The sequence below is a fragment of the Phaenicophaeus curvirostris genome, chromosome 5 (genome assembly GCF_032191515.1).
Source record: "Phaenicophaeus curvirostris isolate KB17595 chromosome 5, BPBGC_Pcur_1.0, whole genome shotgun sequence".
NCBI lineage: Eukaryota > Metazoa > Chordata > Aves > Cuculiformes > Cuculidae > Phaenicophaeus > Phaenicophaeus curvirostris.
In genome coordinates this window covers 6,646,237-6,669,970 of record NC_091396.1, presented here as the reverse complement: position 1 = coordinate 6,669,970, position 23,734 = coordinate 6,646,237, and the positions used below count along the sequence as shown (strand labels likewise).

At 36.6% G+C, this 23,734-nt stretch overlaps 1 protein-coding gene across 3 annotated transcripts in view; it reads right to left on the bottom strand.

Moving 5' to 3' along the window:
* Positions 1-23,734, bottom strand: part of ANO3 (anoctamin 3) — a 378,658-nt gene that overhangs the window by 233,429 nt on the left and 121,495 nt on the right. For all 3 annotated transcript variants that reach the window (XR_011337490.1, XM_069857456.1, XM_069857457.1), the window contains exons 4-6: positions 19,442-19,572; positions 5,888-6,040; positions 3,477-3,577 (exon numbers count right to left, since the gene is read on the bottom strand). Coding sequence is in view for 2 of the 3 variants with exons in the window: in XM_069857456.1 (XP_069713557.1) it covers positions 3,477-3,577; positions 5,888-6,040; positions 19,442-19,572 (385 nt within the window). In the remaining variant the exon portion in view is untranslated. The remainder of the gene's footprint in view (positions 1-3,476; positions 3,578-5,887; positions 6,041-19,441; positions 19,573-23,734) is intronic.

Genomic DNA, 23,734 nt, shown 5'->3' with positions numbered 1-23,734 from the left:
AAATCCCTTCTACTCCTGCAAGCTTTATTTTTTAGAAAGAATTAAATGATGCTTATTTGGATACGTCTGTATAGAAGCATAACATTATTTTCAGTGGCTTTTAAATTTTTCCCCTCTTCTGGAAGACACAAAAATAGTACTTTTACTGTGCATACTTCTAAATCCTAGATCAATAACGAGATCTGCAATTGATCATCTGGGCAGCATTTGAAATTAAGTACATTGCTTACATTAAAGTAACAACGCAGTTATTAGGTAAAAGGACTGGGAAGAAAATGTTGCCTAGCAAGTAATAGGCCATTGGAAAACTATGTATCTACCTGACTTAGTGGGATACGTCCCTGCCCATCACAGAGGGGTCAGATGATCTCTAATGTCCCTTCCAAGTCAAACTATTCTATGATTCTACCAATCTGCAGGCTGTTGACATTTGGTACTACTAGGCAGAATTGTAAATGAAGCAATGAGTTATTATGGTAAATTTTTCAGACATTACATTTTTAACAAAATCCTTCCTTCAGTCAGTTTAATTGCCCTTGGCTCTTTTGCACAGATGGAATTCAGGTGAGCTACAGATACAACTAATTTATTCATTACACACAATAATAATTACGTGTCACAAGAGATACTTGCAGACACAGATAAAATTAAACTTCTGTCTGAGTTCCAGAAATACATACTAGAGCTTCATTTCCACTGACAGACTGCATACTAAACAAAAATATCTATAAATTGTTAAAAAAAGTATAACTCAATCATGAACTAACTTTGGTGCTAACATAAATCTTGTTTGAAACCACACACAAGGCAACAGTGATTTACCATAGTCTTCTGATATGCTAGAAAGATTTCCTTTTGTAATTGAAACCCTGAGATTCCATTTATATTACATATATGACGTGTACTACAAATCTGTCAACACACTTGGGTATAATGCTAACACAGTTCTAGGATGCTGGGTGGTCCCCTCTGTCAGAAAAAAAAAACATTATTACTTTTCAGCAAGGGAGAGAAGTACTTAGCCTGCGTAATAAGTCTATTGATTTTGCTTAGATTCCTGGATTGAGGAAAATGAATGCAAAAAGTATGAGTTTAATTATTCATGCATTATTCACATATGATACCTACATTTGGTATATTTGAGTGATCATAACTGAAAGTCAAAACTTTGAACACTGTGCAAGAGAAGAACAGGGTATCACATCACAATACTGCAGGGAAGGTTAGCACTCTTCTTCAATTGTGCATTAAAAATGGACAGTCGGAAGCCACTAATAAATCAGATAAAGGCTAAGAGAAATAATCTGTTCCTAGAATCATGGAATATCTCAGGTTGGAATAGACCCATAAGGATCACTGAATCCAACTCCTTGCTCCTCACAGGACTACCTGAAACTTCTTGGGAGGGAATGACTCAAGTTCACTGTAATTGTTGGAGAATTTTATTATTTAAGATTTCCCTGTCCACTGAATGGATGAAACAGTTACCTCAGGAAAACTATATATTCCATCCACTTAAAAAAAGTTTGATTTAAATAAGCAAGCTCAAGACCTAAACCAAACAAACGTGATGTTGATAGAACATGCAATTAAATTATAAAATGTGTGGTCACAGGATGTTTTTACAGAAGTGTGGATGGCTATTTTTGCATCCATGTAAAGCCATCAGGGGCTAATATATGCCAAGATGAAGACATTAACTCTGCCTCAGGAAGTCTTGAAACCACAGCTTTCTGGAAAGGGAGAAGGCATTGTGAGACATTGCTCAGCTTCTGTATTTGATAGACACTGTAGACTGGTTGCTGGCAAAGCAAAACAGGCTTTTGTTCTACTGTGCTACATCCATTTTGTGTTCATAATGAAACTGCGTTCACTTTCATTTTTTAAAAAATGATGGAAATTAAAGAAACAGTCTATTTGAAATATTCGCACAAATTTTAGATCACAATTTCATTTAAATTCCTATTAAGATGTTTTTATAGAGAGAAGAAATGGTGATCACTTTACTTTTTCTCACAGTTCTATTATGGAGGTAGAGGTGGACAGTGGGCTTTTTATCTTACCAAATACATGTTTCATTCTACAGCAAAAGTGCCAACAACATGAAGCAGCAAGATAAAGGAACAGCCCAAAACCAAAGAAACATGGATCAGACAATTCGGGGGAGAAAAGAAAAGGGAATATATTTATACATCAGATAATAATATAATGAACAAACATGACTTTGAATGCCTTCCAAATAAAGTAGTATGGCAAAAGTCAGCCTTTTTTTTTTTTTTTTTATCTTTTCTGAAGAGCACTACTGATGTAGGAATCTACTAAAATTATTAAGAATTCAAACCATTCCTAAATCCTAATTTATTTTTCTGACTTAAGGTATCAACAGCAAGAAAACTATTTTTTAATTGGAATTTAGATTGTTCATGTGTGTCTCTGCACACATTTGCAACTTTCATATTTAAAATGTTGATAAGTATTATTCAAACTCGAGAAGCTCAAATGGCTGTTATAATAATAATCTCAAAGACATGGAAGATGACTGCTACAGGAAACATATTTTTAATGGGAAGGACTTTGAAGGCTTAATGGGATGGTGTGGAAAATCAGTATAAAACTGGCTATTTGAAGTGAGTTTTGAGCAAAGGATGCTTCACGATGACTGTTTCTGGCTTAGGATCAACACAAGGAAGCCACATTGCAGTAGCTAAAATCAGCAGGGACATAAAAGATGGAGCAACTTGGCAATTCAAGTGAGAAAGGACTGCTCTAAGGGCATTTTCTGTGAGTCACATCTTTGGCACCTGGTTACCACTTTAACTCCTAATGAGGTTTACAGCACACTACACGCTCTTTTTTCTCAAAGATGAACAATATTAATTGTTTGGAAAAGGGAAATTTTCTCCTGTATAAACTTCTGTATTATTGCAGGATATATTAACTTGCCCTACAAATAAATAACAAATACTTATGGCAAAAACATATGACAGAATTTTTTTAGCACATAAGATAAGGAACTCATTGAGTTCATTATTCTGCAAAAGGAAAGCTAGAGGACCAAGAAATAAAGATACCTTGTTTTCTCCAAAGTATGCCAATATGTGTTACATTGAAGACACAGGAGACACCAGCTATTTCTGTCATTTCACCTACTTTTGGGTAAGACCTCAGAAATACCCTAAAATCATGGAGAATACCTGAAACTCTGCCAAAACAATGTGAGGACTATTAACATTAATTTCTAAAGACATACGCTCAATTTGCCTCAGAAGGTAAACTTGAAAAGAAGTAAAACAGCTAAACATGAAAAGAACAGTGCCTGTTGTTTCTCCTCTTCTCCCTCCATATCATCTCACTGAATGAAAAATAAGCATGCCTGGTCACAGTGCAGCAAAGACTGTGTTTTAGCCTTAAGGTAAGTAATGAAGTTTTACTATTAAGCACAAAATTACAAGTTTCTTAAAACAGTTCCACAATACCTGAAAGGCATCCTGATGTTCATTCTTTCTGCGTATTTGCACAATGTTTCCCATGGGCAGTGAATTTTAACAAACATGATATCACTGTTTGTAACAGCTGGCTGTGAAGGACAGTAACAAATAATACATATTAATAACTTAAACATGGCATTCACCTTTCTTAAAGCATTCTTCAGGGTCAGGTTCTAGTTTTAGGCCTGAAGGGGCCATGCAAGTTTGAAAACACCCTAAATGGTCTGAACTGGACAATGGAAAGTGAGTAATTTTTTTTCTACCATACTCTCTAATGTGAGTGAAGTAGTATCTGTCAAACGGAATCTGTGGGTCAGATCTTTGCTCATAAACACAGCAGAATCATAGAATCATAGAATAACCAGGTTGGAAGAGATTCACCGGATCATCGAGTCCAACCATAAAGAAGTAGATAAAGGGTTCATGCAGCATTTTTGACATGGAATAAATGAATTAATTGTATATCCCCTCAAAATCATCTTAGATGAGCAGCTTGAAGACACATTCTGTGTGTCTCCTGTTTAAGGAGAACAGTGCTTAGCTGCCAGAGACATAAGAACAGCTGAAAGAAGACTACAGGTCCTACTCTGCCAAAATGGTAACTCCAGGGAATGGTTAGGTAATTGCAGTATCTGCTATGAGCTTATAAATGTGATCCCTGTACAAATTGAGATTTTTGTTTTTGTACAATTACAAGGAATGCTCTACACAAATGTTTTTAATCTATGATTTACTTGTACAGAAAACAAGAATTTCAGCATTATAGGTTCCTATATTTATCTTTTCTTATGAACAGTCCGTCTCCCAGATGTATTTGCTTCAGACTTTGTTTCTTCTTTTTCTCAAAAGATGTGGATGAAAAACCACTACCAGAAGGCAACTTAAAATACTTTATATATACAATTGTTATCTTATAAACCCACAAGTCTTCTGAAGTATCAGTACTTCTGAATAGACTCCAACTGAGCTTGTTCTGTTTCAATAAATATCCCCAAATCCAATTTTTTTTTTTTTTCTATTAGGTTCCAAACAAGTTTTAGAAGCCTTAAAACCAAATTTTAAACTACTGTCGGGGTGGTTATTTATGAATACTCAGCATGCTGCATTGTCAGCAAGAACTTGCAAAGACTTCAAACCACTTAAAAGCTCATTGCTTTAACACAGAACATGTAAACTGATTCTATTGAGTTGAAAAGTATTAATCAGGATGAAAGATGCATGAAGTATTAAAGCTTACTTCAGGATAGACTAAATATATGCCTGTTTTATAAGTAATTAATGAAACAGCATAAATCCAAGGCTGTTTCCTGGCTTTGTTTTCCTTCCTTTTTATATTAATATCATCATTACTGATATCCCAATCACAACAGAAACAATTTAACATACTTGTTAAGTAGTTCTAGATGGACAAGTAAAGACATTTCCCCCTCATTTCACAGAAGGAAACTGAAAATTCCTGAATATCCGCCACACTCCACTACCACGCAGCAGGGAAGGGGAAGATAAAATGCAAGCAAAACCATCATTCCATATAATTTTTTTTTTGACAAAGCAAAGAACACCTTTTTTTATAGTATTTATTTAGAAGACTGACTATGAGCACCTAAATACAAACATTAATCTCTATGGTACCAACAACCGTATTAGAAGCCTGGGACAGATATTACTTCGGAATTTTTGGAAAATAAACTATAATAGATCAGATTCAAGACAACAAAATTACACCCACGCAACTAAAAAAATATTTTTAAAAATCCCTCCTAAAACTCAAAGTTTTTAAAAGTTCTGGTATGTTAAAATATAGGTAGAAGGGATTTGACAGTGAAATTCTGCACTTAGCATAAAATATAAATTTCACTTTTAATACTATTAGAATAACAGGTCTTTTTTTCCAAATGTATGCAAGAGAATTCAGAAGCCGCAGCAGCAGCACTTAAATGGTAAACTAGCCTAGCTCAAAAACTCAATGGAGATCAAACCATATAAGCTAGAGATGGATTAAATTCATACTGAAAATCTTTATCGCTCTATAAACAGAGACATTTTGTATGACATATTCTGCTGAAAGACACAGAGGTTAAATATTAAAGCAACAGCATGAGTTAATGAAGCTTCTTCTGTTTTGCAAGCATAAGGAGCTGGAAGTTCTCCCTCTATTCTGCACCACACCAATTTAAAAGTGATTCTACTTTGAGGGGCACACGTTGTGTGTCTATGCTTACAAGCATGCATTCCCAAAACATGTTAAACATATCAAACAACTGTCATTATTAATTTAACAGCGTTAAACAAAGCCTGACTAGACAGGCTTGTAAGATTGTCAGGAATCATTTATATATGCAATAAAGCACTAGAGTTTTATAAAGGGCTTTTTATACTGCATACGCTACAAGACTCACCTCTCGTTCTAACATCAATCCTTCTGCTCTCAAATTCTTCTCAAATGTGCTTCTTTTTTCTACCTGTGGACTTGACTTTTTGTAGACTAAGATGTAATCGATGCGCTTTTTACCATCTTTGAAGAAGAGGCCCGATGATGCCATGCCATCAGTCTGGGGAAGATACAATAAAAATACACCAAATGTAGCATTCATAAAGATGAAGAGCCCTATTACAAATTCAGTGTAACAGCATTTCCTAAAGCACGGGAAAATCCACATATCATAAGATGAATATACGAAGAACAAGACACAACAACAGGCAGTTCATGTGCATTGGTTGCTCAGGATGTCAAACTTATTAGTACAAATTAAAACATCTCACAAACTCCATATTCTAGCTATTTCTTTCAGCTGTGGAAAAAAACATAAAATTATTGCATGGTATATAGATATAAAATTCTGCTAAATCTTACCTTTCAGTAGGAAATAATAATTAAAGACAAGTAAATTAAACTAAGTTTCCCAGTGTTGTACCTGTGGAAATGTTATAGGACAAGCATACTTATACTTTCTCTAAAAGAGAAATAAACCTAAAAAATTTAAAAAGAAGTGTTATTGATTGCAATGTTTTACTGGATATTCCTGTTGAAGTGCTTTTTCAATGTCACATCAGCAATGTTTAAACCTTTACTAGTTCCTTCCCACCATGCTTGTAAACCTCAGGGATTCTCTGACCTTGATATGGAAAACCCTGCTTTACATGCTGCTAAAAGCTATTTTTGCATTCTGTGTTTTGCATGATTCAGAACAGACAGTAACTACATCAACTGCTGTCAGACTATGAAAGACTGAAATCTGAAAAGGTAAACTGAGAAACTCTCATCATCTTCTGGAGAATGCACTACTTCTTTTAAAAAAAATACTGTCCAAAACAAGTATGTTAGTTTGAGAATAAATAACACCCATATATATGGGACCAGAAGTCTTTGAATAATGGATCTTTTAGCCAATAGGATGGTAGTCTTAGAAATTCATCCTATTGGGACCATTCAATATGAAATTTATAATGCTTAGGGTTACAGACAATAGTTAAACTCTCTATTGATAAATACAACCAACTACTAGGGCATGATACCAGCAGCATAAATACTGGATATTGTGTGACCAGTTTCTACTGAAAGGTTCCTTTTACTTGCACATACCTCACTGCCAATTTTCTAAATATTTAGTGATTTTGAGAACTCCTCAGTATGCAAAAACTTAAAGGTTTCTAAAAAGATTCTTTCTCTGCTTTTTTAACTCCCGAAGCAAAAAACAAGGAACAGACTAGAGACAACTAGAGTTACAAAAAATCACACGTCTGAACACGTTATTCAAGTCAATTAAGCTTCAACTGAATTACAATTAAGATTCTTTTTTTCCCCCCTCAGCAGCTGGAGATGGCATCAATTCTCTTTCTTTTCCAGATGACACTTTTCAAAACTAACCGTAAAGCATTCTGTTACCGGCTCCAAGCTACCTACCTGCTTATGTATTTTCTTAACAAGTCTGTAAATACAAAATGAGTGTTAGGAACCTCAGCTTCATCACACTTGGCTAAGGTTATGCTCTGTCTTTCATACTCTGATTCAGGTGCAATCATGCAGATGTGGAAGTAATTTCAGTCTTTGGAAAATCAGGGAGGTGACTTCAAATCACTCCAGGCAAAGCTTAAACTAACCTTAAAACTGAAGACCTTTAACCAGGTAGTAGAAGACTAAGCACAAAAGGTGGCATCCTTTTCTTTCCTCTTTGAACTGGCATTTCTCTACAGAATATTCTATTTGCTTCATGTTCAACTTGCTGTGAGATATGTAAATACCTCAGAGTATCCCTGCTGCACTTCTCTCCTCTTCTACACTTAGGCCACGGCTGCCTTTCCTCCACCACAAAATAGCAAAATTCAGACACCTCTGAATAACTGCCCTTAGCCTAACTGAGAGGAAATACTAATTTAGGATGGGGAAAGAAGCTAGCCAAATCACAGAAAATCCAATATGAATTAAACAAATACAAGATGGAATGTGATTAACCTGAAATTAAGAATCTATCTAGAATCAATTATACAGATCACCTACATGCAAATGAATTCTAAAAACTAAAACAATGCAAATAAACAGAAGCTACTAAAAGACTAGAGAAAAAGGGAACAAAGGCAGAGAAGACAAGATGTCCAATGTAACTGAAACAATATGGAAATTGGACATAGGAAGAATAATTTTCCAATCCTAAATCATTTTACAAATCTGCTGAGAACAGGAATTATGTTTTCCTTCTGCTTTGCTTTTGACTTCAGATTTTCCTTTTTCATTCCCACGAGAAATCAAGTTAAATATAACAGAAAAATTAAGCGAAGTATTTTATCAATATATTGACCAAACATTTGTGGAATAGCATATCTTACACTCCATTAATTTGTTTTTCATACATTCTTTTACTTCTGTAAGTCTGAAGATATTCGGATAAATAGTATCTGAAGTCCAAAATAACGTAGTCAAGATATCAGCTCTGTCACCTCTTCTAAGAATTCTGAACAGGGATAGTAGTCGATAGGTTAATTTTTATTCTTTTTAAAATCACATGGATGTAATGATCTAAATGTACAAAATGCAGAGGTTTGAAGGTGAGAATGTAGAGGAGAGATTTCAAAGTACAAGTTTGAGTATGCAAGATTTTGAATATCTAAACCTTGAACTTCTCTTATATAATTTCTGCCCATGCAGTTACTGTGCAGACATTACATAAATTAAATCTACCTTTTTGTCATATAATTCTACTTTTCTTTCGATTATTATTTCAAGCATTTCTTTCCTGATTTCTGAAATACCTGCTTTTCTTCGGCCTTGGAAAAACATGTTTTCTCTCTCAGATTCACAACAGTATGTAAATATGCCCTCAGATTCATCAGCACCAAACAGAATTATGCGGGGACAATGTTCAATAAAGAATGAGATCTGCTGATAGGAGACAAAAATTTTCCTTCTGCTCATCTCAGACCACTTTTAGAGGAGTATTGACACAGGTTGAGATATCCAACACTGGAGCCACTTACCATAGCTGTGCAGTGAACCCAACCTACACTCTATTGATTTTGGGACTGATTCACTTTAATGCTACCTGCACTTCACTAGGTTCACTTCAGCGTAATGCTCAAGCAACAATGCCCACCTATATTGGCAGGAATGTGTGTGCTAGTAAAATAATTCATCTGGTGATTTAGGTGCTTTTTCAGTTGATCTGAAGGAGGTCCATAATGTCTAAGCAGAACAGGAAGCAGTAATTTCAAATAAAGATATGAGTCAAGGTACATTGGCCACTACCTAGACCTAGTACAGTGAATCAGTCTTTTACTACAGCAGGCACTCAAGCAAAAGTACATTTATTATTTATCTGCTATTTTGGACCAATAAATTTCTGAGTCATTCTTTCATCTCCTCAACACGGTGGAGGAAAAAAGCATCAGAAGAAACATTTTGTGCAAAGCCCTTACTCTCTTCTACTCTTTTTCAGATTTCCTGTTTCACTTGGAAAATGTGCATAAAAAGGACCAGTCAACGTTTTCTTCTCTAATCCTCCTCATCCTCTCAACCCTCTTAGTTTTCTAGATTTTCTGAAATAGTATCCACCTTATCGGCTTTTTCCTACATCTACATTCATATGAAAATTTATTTACGTTAGATTTGAGAAATTTGTTTTAGAGTACTGCTGTATAGCTCAGCTTGCAAACACAAACTTCACCTTGTTCTTCCCAAGTCTTGGAATACATGAACTTTAAATCTTCTTATTCATGTACTGATGCTGCAAAGCACTTATTTACTCAACAGTAACCTTGTTCAAAACACAGAATCATAATACACTGGTTTGCATCAGAGTAAAATATTACCGAAGACTTTGCCACTATTTGCAATCATTTTGCGGTTGAATCATAGCTAGTGATTATTCTAAGAAATAACATGACACAGTGTTTTGAAGTATGAAACTATAACATTCAAAATACTGACATTATCATTCAACTGATGTTTACAGTTTACATAACAAAACACAAGTTAATAATTTAATCCAGGAAAAAGAAGCATTCACTCAAGCAAAAAAAAGTGAAACATAAGTATAATGCAAATATTTAGCAAAGACGTAAAATAAAGAGTTTACATTTCTTAAATTATGTTGGAATTGTTTTATACAACAACATAGTACAGACAACTGAGATCTCAAACTGTGAAGCTTTAGGCTTTACTTAAACCTAAATGAAATTATTCCAACTTAACTATCCACATCCAGTAAATCAGATCTAACATGAAATAAATTGTCTAATAAATGTTAAAGAGTAGGGAACAAGGACTTTAATAAATCTATTATTCGCTTTACAGTTCCCTGAAATTTGCCACCAACGGCAATGAAAACAAGCGAGATATCCTCCTATGTTATACATATAAGCACATAAACACAGAGGCTGGCAACTCGTTATTTTAACATCATCTGTTAGTAGTTGGCTGCTGATGCAATATGTAAGTTGCTTTAGAATATATCTAAAAAATAGTTTCATCTACTACCCTCATAACCATAGTTATAAATACAACATCAATAAAATCACATCACCAGTGCTAGTCTGGCAGAATGCACAGAGCACACCGGACTCAGCTAGAGCACGTTATTCTGATCCAAGCTCGGGGAAAAACTTTTACGCTGGAGTGTACCTCGAGCAGTGATAAGTCTGTGTTTCAACTTCTGACTTTAAGGACTTTTGTTTACTTAAATAAGAGGATATAAGCAAGTTCCACATTTAAATGAATTTACAGAGAACATATCAATGCTCAGACAAAATCAAAACCAGAAGTACTCACTTACCTATGTGCTGCCTGATACAGTACACAAGAATTAAACCCCCACAGCACATATGTTTATTTTGCCTCTACAGCAGACAGGATGAAGTTCAACTTTCCTCCACGTGGGTGGTGTAATTTGGATTTAGATTTGTAAAATTATGCAAAGGAAAGTAAATACACCAACAGACTAGTATCTGTGATCCAAAAGACTGATGGATGTACACAGCTGGGCCTCAGGATTCTGCTTGCACAATTTGCACCCTGAATTTGCTTGAATTTCTTTCCCTAAAACATTTTTATTCCAAGGTAATGATGTTTAGAATATAAATAGTTTCCTCCCTAAGGCAGCTTTTAAAATCAAGATGGCTAAATGTGCATGCGAATATACTTTTGATAAGCTCTTATCAACAATGAAGCAACACATTAGAGACTTATCAAACATCTCGGGTTTTTCCCCAGAGAAAGAAAGGGAAGATAACAACCAGTGGAAAAAGTGATGCTGCTACTGAAAATGGACGCATTGAGCCCCACCATCACCAATCCCTAATAGCATCACCTCACCAGTAGCATTGTTTAAATACAAAGATGTAGGAAAAAATTGTAGCACCAGAAAACAGAGGAAGAATGAAAGACAAGCAAACAGATCTTGAAATGCGTTCAATTCCTCACAGAAACATGTTCACTGACATACTGCTGACACAAACAACTTTTGTAAAAACACCACCACTGATTTTATTGGCATGGAGTGTCACAGCCCAAACAGGACTGTACAGAATGTCCCACAAAATAGAAAATTACTTTGAACCCTTGCAAGGAAAATTAGCTTGGAATGGAGGATAAGTGGAGGACGACGAAGCTTAAATACAGTACACACTGGTTATCAGAGATGGGGCAAGGAAAAGCTGTTTTCTACAACTCTTCATGTCTTTTTAAGAGCTGTTTCAGAAATAATAACAGATGAGTTCAGGGCTATTAAATAATGTATAAGACATAAGTAGCCATGGAAACAATCTGAAGAACTAGGGCAGGAATTCTGACAGAGGTAAAGTCTGATGTGTGAAATTCTTGGGCATACCAGCTACCTAAAGCTGCAAAATCTACATGAATAGCTTTCCTGTCCTAACTCTGAGAAGAATGGTTATTTCTCATAAAATAAAATTTCTTCCCATATAATTTATTCTTTTTCTTAGAACATCATAGGATGCTATTATGTACAGTGATCACTGGCTGATTCATGAAAACCACCTTGTCTATTTTGATTACTAATTCTCGCTACTACTGTTAGCTTGAACTTTGCATTAATGTCTTCACTAATATTCACACTGAAGGATGCCACCACTGCAGTGGTTAAGGTCTACATTTAGAACTTATGACTCTACTCTTACCTTCAAGTATTTTCTGGAAATACATTTCTGATGCTAACTACAAGGGGCTTATTTCCATGAACAAAGGGAGAGTCCTAATTAATACCTGCTTTGTTTCAGGATATTTAAAAATCAAACTTAAGACTCCAAGAAGGTTACAGACTTCATAACTTACTATATAGAATTAGCTGAGGAAATATTTTAAAAGATTTTAGGCTATAGCAATGCACGTAAATGAAATAATACAAGACTCATTTTTTACATTTTAAAAAGTCATACTCTGCATAAGAATATTCTTAACGTGTGCTTTATGAGGAATTTTCTAAGCACACAAATAAGTTAGCAATCATCCCTTTGTGTCTGAAGGGTTCTGAAATGGATAAGCCAGAAACAGATTTACTATAATTATCCTTTCATTTACTTAATTAAAAAAACATGGATTGATTTTAAGTGTATATTGCTTGGGTTTCTTTTCTTTCTTTTGCAAATAACCACAGGCATAACAACCTAGGAAATAAAATTTGGGACATATTTGCATATGCAAAGATATCTAAACTATCTTGGGCATCAGACATAACACAGCCCAGTTAACGCTACAGGCTCCCCTAACTACCCATGCCAACATGTTTCTGGGTACACAACGCTTTATTGTGCAGAACTTCTGTTTTCTGAACGGAGAGGAAGATATCCAGAAAAATCTGACCCTCCTAATAAAATTGCAGCTTGACTTTTTATGAGTAAAGTATAGAATCAGTAATTATTTAATCTATTCACAGAGGATTTTTTGTTTCATTTCTGTTTTATTCAAACTTACAGAGTAAGCAGGAAACACAGCTATATATATATAATGAAATTTTGCTTCAGGAAAGGAGTAGGTTTAAATGATATTATGCAAAATTTTGAAAACAATTCTGTTCAATGCTACTGTCCAAGGCGGCAGCAACTGAGAATCTTAGGTAATAGGAAGAGGCTTCCCATTTTTAATACTTAACCACCTCCAGTTGCTCTTTTAAGTCTCACAGAAAAGCCTTAATAAGACGCACACTGATGCACTGAAAAGTGTTCTTTACACATTTTTTTTTCAAAACTTTCATCTTTATGATAAAATCACTACTGTCCCTGCATTTCCTGAAATGTTGTGGGTTTTTTCTTTCTAAACAAAACCAACATGAAGTTAACTTCTCTGGCACTTTACCATATCATTCTGTTCTGGGATAATGACTTTATTTGTTATCATTCCCTTTAAACTTTATTTACTTTTGTGTTATTGGACTGCATTTGTGGACTGCTCCTTATCTACAAGACTCTGCTATTTCCCTTCTCAGTGCACTGTTGTCAGCTGACATCATCTTGTTCTCCTTCATACACTAAAACGTTTTTATTAACATTCCTTCTCTTCCAGCACGTCTGACTTCCACTGCATACAGGAGCAGGTTAAACCAGAAAATAATTCCTGCAAAAACATGGAAAATAAAGTATGAAAACTGAAAACTACCTTTATTCTGCAGATATTACATTTAATGTATTCAATTTTTCAAAACCACCATGAAATTCTGTGGGTTCTTTTGCTGGCAAGTGAGGAAGAGACATGTTCAAAAAGACAAAGAATCCAATAAAATGTGCAAACAATGTATTTCAGACTTTCATGGGTGATTTATCCTTTAATAATCACTGTAATAATCTGCACTCAGCATACTGAGTTTTTCTCAAATTATAACGAATTTTCACAAATACATCCAGCTCATTAGATACAATTCTGCATGTTTTGGCCAACTGCTTATTCAAGTTATTATTTAAAATTCCTTACAAGTTGCATAACATTTCCAGAGACTACAAGAGAAATCATTTCATACCCCATCCAACACAAAGCTTGTCTGGACATGCAGTATTATACTGGATATCAGTGGATACCAGAAAAAGGCAGCACGTCAGGCTACTGTAGAGAAAACATTGCTATATAGTCCCTGAACCCATAGTGATAATGTGTGACCTTTGCTCCTAAAAAGTCTTTCTTTACCTTGCCAGATAACAAAATACACTACCTAGATTAAAAATTCATCTGTTAAAAAATTCATCAGGCCAAATAGAGTAACAGTAACGTAGTGAATGAAAGGATATGCAAGTGTAATTTCTCAAATATTTCCTGTCTTAGAATCATAGAATCACCAGGTTGGAAGAGACCCACCGGATCATCGAGTCCAACCATTCCCACCAATCTCTATCTAAACCATACCCCTCAGTACCTCATCCTCCTGCACCTTAAACACCTCCAGGGAAGGCGAGTCAACCACCTCCCTGGGCAGACCGTTCCATTGCCTAATGACCCTTTCAGTGAAGAATTTTTTCCTTATGTCGAGCCTGAACCTCCCCTGGCGGAGCTTGAGGCCATTCACACTTGTCCTGTCCCCTGTCACTTGGGAGAAGAGGCCAGCTCCCTCCTCTCCACAACCTCCTTTCAGGTAGCTGTAGAGAACAATGACGTCTCCCCTCAGCCTCCTCTTCTCCAGGCTAAACAACCCCCGTCTCTCAGTCGCTCCTCGTAAGACTTGTTCTCCAGCCCCTTCACCAGCTCTGTTGCTCTTCTCTGGACTCGCTCCAGAGCCTCAACATCCTTCTTGTGGTGAGGGGCCCAGAACTGAACACAGTATTCAAGGAGCGGTCTCACCAGTGCCGAGTACAGAGGGAGAATAACCTCCCTGGACCAGTTGGTCACACCATTTCTGATACAAGCCAAGATGCCATTGGCCTTCTTGGCCACCTGGGCACACTGCTGGCTCATGTTCATGTTGGTCGACGGCTGTCGACCAACACTCCCCGGTCCTTCTCCTCCAGGCAGCTTTCCAGCCAGGCTTCTCCTAGTCTGTAGCACTGCACAGGGTTGTTGTGCCCCAAGTGCAGGACCTGGCATTTGGCCTTGTGAAACCTCATGCCATTGGTCTCTGCCCAGCAGTCTTGCCACTATACATGTGAGAATAGTTGGTACAGTAAAGAACTCACTGCTACTGACTTTGCTGCTTCTCTGGATAAATGTTGCCCTCCATGCAAGTGATAAAATCTGCTTAAGCCTGCTTTTCCTTTTTTGGTGGAACTAGAACATTATTATCAACTTTCCAGTTAGGGACCTTCTAATTTTCTACATTTCCTTTGCAAAAGGAAGCAGACACTACTCATTCCATGCTTTGCACAGCAGCCACTTGTTGGCATCATTACTTTGCATAACATCCCTTGGCACAATCACATACATGAAGCCACAGTTTCTACACAACCTCAACAGCAGTTGCTGCTGAAACGATGGCAGACATGGATACTGAAGAAAGTTTATTATAATGGTTCTGAACAACTCACAGTTTTCCAGTATGAATTCTGTGGATTCTGAAATTATACCAGCTTATACTAAAGGAGATGATAAATCACAATCAAGAAAATCAGAAAAGTAGATCAGTATCAAGATGAATATTGACATCCAGATGCTATATCAAAATTATCTGATGTTTCTAAAGCTTTAAAACTGCAGTAATACAAATCAGATTTATGGAAAGTGACACATCATATATGTGGATCTGAAACACTGAAAAATTCCTAAAAAAATGTGTATTGGCTTTCATCACGTCAGCAAGACAAGGTTGTTATTGCAGGATCATTCAAGTAGCTCATCATTGACACAGATAATAGTACCAATTACAAATAACTTTTTTTGTCATTTTTTCCCAGAGTCTCTCACATGTAAAACAAGAAGAAATGTAAATTAGAATGGTTAACAAGCTGAGAAGAAGAGGATAGGCTTTTATCCTGCTTTACCAACGTTTCACATTTTCATTCTCTGTTCAGACTGAGGAGACTTTTTTTGTCATGATACATCACTTTCTTTTCCAAGAATATGAGAGTACTTACCAGCTGCAAAGCTGTAGAGCAGTCTTGCATGTTTTCAACAGTCTCAAAAAGAATTAGAAGTCTCCTTTTGCTAGTTTTATATCCATTTTAGGAAGAAGCTGCTATTAGACTTCTTCCAATAATTGCCACAAAGATTGGTAGAATAATCCAAAGGCAAAACAGTAACCTTCTTTTCTAACAGACGACTAAACAAAATCCTATCTGCCTTTTTCCTGTGGAGGCAGGCAAACAGTAAACAGGAGGAGAATCCTGCTTGGTCGCCTCATTTGCAAAACCAGTATAAAAGCAGAAGGAAGTTTCCAAAGTAATAGCTGTGATAAAAGGAGTTGTCAAGGCTAAAAGCCAGATGTGGCTTCAGAAGACTATTTTTAAAAGCTGAAGCACTTTGTTCAGTAGGTCAGGGCATGCAAAGAATGAGACCTAAAAACTGTATTTTTATTGCAACTTTATACAAATACAAAGCTCCTCTTTAAACTTTGAAAGAAAGTTAGCTTACTGGCTGCCTCTGAACTTTACATCGGTCTTGAACGCAGGCCTGTGAGAAAACACAGCTAGTGGTCATCTTATGTTTTACGTGAAAAATACAAAAGCTATTTTGCTTTAGCACAACGAAATGCCTGTTATTAGATAAACATTACCTGCTAATAGGTTGATTTTGGTAGCATTCTTGTTCTTAAAACCAGTTCATTCTCTATTACATAGTCTAAATTCTGCAGATTCTGCATTATTTTTCCTGTCTTTTAGGCCACCTTTAACATAAAAGGCTTTGTTTGCCTAATCAACAAAAATCAAACAAGACCCTCAGTTATATTTATCTTAATTACAGAATCACAGAATCACAGAATCACAGAATAACCAGGTTGGAAGAGACCCACCGGATCACCGAGTCCAACCGTTCCTACCAAACACTAAACCATATCCCTCAGCACCTCGTCCACCCGTGCCTTAAACACCTCCAGGGAAGGTGACTCAACCACCTCCCTGGGCAGCCTGTTCCAGTGCCCAATGACCCTTTCTGTAAAGAATTTTTTCCTAACGTCTAGCCTAAACCTCCCCTGGCGGAGCTTGAAGCCATTCCCTCTTGTCCTGTCCCCTGTCACTTGGGAGAAGAGGCCAGCACCCTCCTCTCTACAACGTCCTTTCAAGTAGTTGTAGAGAGCAATGAGGTCACCCCTCAGCCTCCTCTTCTCCAGGCTAAACAACCCCAGCTCTCTCAGCCGCTCCTCATAAGGCCTGTTCTCCAGCCCTTTCACCAGCTTTGTTGCTCTTCTCTGGACTCTCTCCAGAGCCTCAACATCCTTCTTGTGGTGAGGGGCCCAGAACTGAACACAGTATTCGAGGAGCGGTCTCACCAGTGCCGAGTACAGAGGGAGGATAACCTCCCTGGACCTGCTGGTCACGCCGTTTCTGATACAAGCCAAGATGCCATTGGCCTTCTTGGCCACCTGGGCACACTGCTGGCTCATATTCAGTCGGCTGTCAACCAACACACCCAGGTCCCTCTCCTCCAGGCAGCTTTCTAGACAGACTTCTCCTAGTCTGTAGCACTGCATAGGGTTGTTGTGCCCCAAGTGCAGGACCCGGCATTTGGCCTTGTTAAACCTCATGCCGTTGGACTCTGCCCAGCGGTCCAGCCTGTTCAGATCCCTTTGCAGAGCCTCCCGACCCTCCAGCAGATCGACACTTCCACCCAGCTTAGTGTCGTCCGCAAACTTGCTCAGGGTGCACTTGATGCCTTCATCCAGATCATTGATGAAGACATTGAACAGGGCTGGACCCAGCACTGAGCCCTGGGGAACCCCACTTGTCACTGGCCTCCAGCTGGATTTCACACCATTTCCCACCACTCTCTGGGCCCGGCCAGCCAACCAGTTTTCCACCCAGGAGAGTGTGTGCCTGTCCAGCCCAGAGGCTGACAGTTTCTCAAGCAGAACGCTGTGAGAAACTGTGTCAAAGGCTTTGCTGAAGTCCAGGAAGACCACATCCACAGCCTTTCCCTCATCCAGTAGCCGGGTCACTTTGTCATAGAAGGCGATCAGGTTAGTCTGGCAAGACCTGCCTTTTGTGAATCCATGTTGACTGGGCCTGATCACCCGGTTCTCTTGCATGTGCTTCATGATAGCAGTCAGCAATTCAGCCAGTCTTGCAGGAACAGACAAAAAATACATGAATACAAAAAGTTCTCATTGCATTGGCTTAGATTAAAATGTAATCCCTCCCAGTCAAAACCAGAGTTTTATTTTCATGTCACAGATTTCCAATCTGTAAATAGAATTACCCGTAAACTTGTATAAAAGTTATCAGACAGATATTATTATAAAGGTGTTTTCCCAAAAGCACCCCATTAAATGAACTCTCAGAGATCACATCAACCTCGTTACTTGTGTTCCAGAAACTTGTAGTAGCAATGATCAGTTCAACTGAGAGAAAAACCTTTACAGCAGTTACACAACTCTTCAGAAATACTCATTCAATGCCAAAATCGCAAAGTGCCACAGGCGTAACGGATGAGAGAACTTTATAATGGCCTATTGTATGTATAGCACAGAACCTTAAAACAATTTAAGCACTTCTAGATTTGTAGGATGGCATTTTTCATGCCCTTATAGACAAAAAATAAGAGAAAAGCTAGTAAAAAAATTTGTCTTGCAGAATACACTACTTCCAATGCTTGAAGAAGAAAATTATTCAGAACTTCTTCAGGTTAGGTCGTTTGTCACACATTTACAAGCAAACAGGCTTAATGGAAAAGAGAAAAAAGGGTCCCCCAGTCCAGAGCGAGAACAAAAAAATACGTGTTTTGGGCTGGAATTCAGTCATAATTCTTTGAGATGAACTGCTGTAGAAAATGCATTGTAATGGACACTGTGATTAGGTAATTACCAAGCATGAAAACATGATAGTTTTACCTGTTAAGATAGCTTTTCTAGTGCTTTAGTTGAGATTCCTGAAAATACTCCTACACCCTTCTATACATAAGTGAATTCCGTCTTCATTCAGTGTGTCTGGCTATCATTTGGATTCTGCTTAGAAGAAGAATCCTACACTTTATGTGACTCTCAACTGATCATTTGCTATTGGAATTTAGTTCTCATTATGATGATGATGATGATGATGTTATTTGAATTAGTTCTCTTAATTTCTTGAGATCTGCCAGTTGACACGAATTTCACTCCATGCTGGGAATCCTATGTCCTAAATAATGTGCAATATAATTATTTTGAAAGAAGGCTATTGCCTCTTAGATGAGCTCATACGAATCATTAGAATCCTTGATTCTATATAATTTTGTTCACTTTTGGTGCAGTGAATTCCTTCCACTGATTCTGTAGGTCAAACTATAATATCAGTCACTCAAATCTCTTACCATTTAAGCTGCAACTTATCTAATCTCTTCAAAATATTTAAGCATATCCTGAAAATGATACAATTTAATAAAGTTTTGTGACAATTACCTTTAGAGATGATTTAGTCCGAGGTTCTGTTTTCTGTCTGGTAAGCTTGTTTTGAATAAGCAATGACTGGTCTGTACGAGCATCATAATTTCCATGTTCTGAATCATCTGTGTATGTGTCTTTGTCCTTTCCTATGTTTGAAGGAAAAAAGGAGAAAAGAACGGTGGGCTCATTTTAGGTTATAGCAGAGAGAAACTAACAAAATTATTACAGCCACAGTTGAATATTCCCTTTTCAGTATCCACTTTTCGATAATTTGTATTCTATCCTTTCCTGCAAAATTTTTTTACTCAAAATGTTCTCATGTTTATCTTAAACTGGAAGTGACTTCTATTTTTAGTAAAGGGCCTACAGGAAGTTTTTCTTACTATCATTCAAATCAAAAAAAGCCCACAACACTCTCCACAGTAGTTTTAAATAAAATACAAAGCAATATAAAGCAAATATTCAAATGCTTTTCTGCTTGACTTTTTGAGAATCAAAACGTGTTATCAAATGTGCAGATACATCTTGGAGACGACCAACATGTCATGTTATAAATTTAAATAAGCAATCAAAATGCCCAATTTCCCTACAAACAGGCTGCTCATCATTAGATATAGTATTTGAAAATTTGCATATTAAGGTATTAGAGTGATCACTTCAGAACATATTTTAAGAGGTCTACTTGGTAATGCCAGACAATGGCCAATACCATGAAGAAAGTTTTCCATTTTAATTGGATTTGTTTTTAATTGTCTAACAAAAGTTCTTATAAAAACTTACTTGAGTATTCTAAGACAACTGCAGGTGATTGAGGACTTTCCTCAAAGCTTATAAGACCCATTCTAACAGATGCAACTTCCTCCTGCATTATCACTGCAGGCCAGTTAGACTTAAGTCTCTGAGCGGCTCTACACCCTCTATCAGATGGGAGACTTCTTTCCAGACATGTAATTTCCTTGCACATTCTCCATCAAAAAATCATGACAATTACTATATATACCCAGCAGGAGTAAAAGGAAGAGTAATGCCTTTACAATGCTGGACCATATAAATTCTAACAAGCACTGGAAAATGGCTAGTCTCCAAAACAAAACTGTAAAGACTAAAAAGATGGAATAATTATTCCACACAATTAGATCTTGGACAAACGGGAACAGAGAAACTTATTCAGATAAAAAGGGTGCCCATAAATCCTGAGCCAAGTTCTCATCCCAGCTTTCAAATCAACATGGGAAAAGTCAGAGAAACCAGGAACAGCACTTAGCCCAGTAATTCTAAACCCTAAATAGAAGCCAAGAAACAAGTCATGGTTGCTGTGGGAACCGCAATCTTGAATTTCCTGAATTTTATATTCATAAAAGTTCATCTTCAACAACAAAGTATTTTTCATTAAGTTATTCAGTTAAGTTATTCTCTGCAGTAAGTACTACAGAAAAAAAATAACCACAATTATCTCACGTAGCCTAGACATTTCTGAGATGGAATATTAAACTGGAGCATTTACCAAGAGCTGTTTTTTCAGCAATTTAGCCGCTTACATAATGATTACACAAAATGAGCCCTTGGTGATTTCTGATACTAATATTAACCTCAGTAAATCTGTGCAGGGATTTCTTAATGTATGAAATAGCCCGTTTTAATTGCTAGAGCACCTAACTCAGAGATTTCATTTATTTTAAACAGCATTTTCATCTAATATACTGTTACTGTTGTGTAATGGAGTGGATGTAGTAAAAAGACTGCCTAGAAGTTTTGACATACTAGGTATACAAAGAAGGAAATGGGATACTTAAGCAAATTTGAGAATTTGACTCACATCCAGATGTGATGACCTCTTAGCTTTACTTAAGATGAAGGTGGTGTAATAAAAGCCAGCAAAATGATATGAAGAGACATGCCTATGAAACCTAAACTTCTGCATCTAGGTAGGTCATTTAAGCTGAAAGAAAGACTCTCATTTCATTAGAAAGTCTCTTTTTATACGTGAAGTTTCAAAGGATTAGACATTATCAGTACACCTAATACTAAAAAAATTCCTTTGCAAAATTACATTGTGTTTTAATTTATAAGTAGGAAATAAGTCTTTCCTTAGAGATCAACATATTTTTACCTGCTAACCATTTTCAGGTTTTCAAAGACACAACTTTTAAACTGTACTACATATTTTCTGAAAAAAAGAGATTACCTTCCATTTAGAGATACCAGCTATTTTTGTCTGAAATGTAGTCAAAAAAGGTTTTAGCAACAAAATAATCCCCTAAAAATAAAGAATTTTGAACTAATAAGTTATATTTCTTATACAAAATCTAACTTGCTACTGTACCTTTCAGCAGTTGATTTATGTACCTAAGCACCGTATCACAAAGTAAACCACATAGTAAAAATTAGATGATGAACAAAGATTAAAATATAACATTTAAACATTGCACTTGAAAAAGCATTTGTTACACCGGCTTGAAGAAAAGCCAGACACATAGCATACGATCCATATTTTAAAAGTATATGCCAAAGTGTGTATTTTTCTTAACATACACTGACTTTTAGACAGTATTGTCAACAAAACACCTGGAGAACGCTTTGTACACACTTTGAATAGACTAGTTGCTCCCTTTACGTCTTCTGCAGCAGATCTTAAATCAATACTTTTAATATAAATGGTGGTACTTAAAGTTCAATGGATTCCATCATACTTCTGTACAAGAACATGTTAGAAAGAACAACTGCAATTGCTTTGGGAGGCTCGTTTTGTTTCTTGAGTTGAACTTTCTGTAAATTCGTGATTAGTTCTAAATTTTCTTTAGAATATAGAATGAAATATGTTGGGTTTAGAAAAACATCTTGAGAGAATATGACAGAAATTACTTTGTCACTAATAGCATTGACTATGTTTTTGTATTCTTCTATGACCAGGCGCTTTTTTTTGTAACAAGGTATCCACCACTCGTATTAAAAATAAAGTCGCTTTTCTGTAATTGTCCCACTCACAAGGCCAAAATGACATTTCCCTAAAGATAAACTTAGGTGAGCTAAATTTATTTGAGCTTGATCATTCCAAGTCTCACTAATGCATACCACAATATGCACCAATGCATACCACAAAACTTAACTCCTTGAGCCCTTTTTCAATAACATCAGTTTTTAAACTTCCATGACACTGTCATGTAAAGTTTTTCTAAAAATGAACATTATTTTCTGTCATCCTTACCCCCCAAATTTTTATTATTTGTTTTTGCCTTTTAACTGCTATTTGGGATTTCCACAAGTCAAACAAAGAGAGCACCTCTGAATGTCGCAGCTGGAGTTGTACTGCCCAAGGATGTTTTAATGTAACATCCAAAATCAATGATATGGACTTTCTCTTTGACTTGCGTTGTAAGTAACCACCTTTTAAATCTAAACACAGAGCCTTTATTTGGCTGCAGCTCCACAAAGCGTCATGGGAAAAGCTTGGCTGCCTCAAGCTCTTTCCCTCTGCACTGCGGGAAAGCTACTGTTTACTTCCTTTTTTATTTCCCATCATGCCTGGCCTACAACAACTCATTTGGTTGTTATTGTCAAGAACAACTGCCAGCACTCCTGCTCTTCTAGTTTTTGGATGTGGTCTAATACCAACCAACACAACTAGCCTGCTTGACATTTGTAGTAGGAGAATGTACACAAGAAGCCATAGAAGTTAAAAAAGCAACAAACCCATTTCACATTGCTCGACAAGCTATAGACGTTTATGCCACTTAACAGAAAGAGGGTCCTTAACAGATGTGAGATCAATGCCTGCTTCTCCACCATTAATAAATGTCATCCCACCTGTGCTTTGCAGGGCACATCTGAAAGGCACAAGCCTGGACTATCGCATTTGTATATGCCATGGCACTTCCAAGTGCTCGCAATTCTTTAATCAACTTTATTTTTTAATATTTCCTCTTTTCAGAGGTAAAAAATGTTGATCTGCCTCTCAGCTGTGTAGGCCAAATCACCAAAATGCTGCTTTGCAATGGCCAATAATCAATGTTTGTATGTCGAAATACATCAGCCGAGCAGCTATGGTGTATTAGCTTTCAGCTAATCTACACTTACACTTCAGTAACTTATTAGTGTGAATAGTTACTTCCAGAAATACCTAGAGACCTTTTAGTCAATGTAAAAATCTGGCAAAGTTAGCAGAGTGTGTGATACTTGTTTATGAAACATATTTCCATTTCTCCTGTACCTAACGATGAAATACACAAAACCAAACCATAAAAAAGTTCTATCTTTTTGAGGAGACTGTTAGCTAAAGGCAGCCCAATATTAAAGTAAATGGCAAATCTA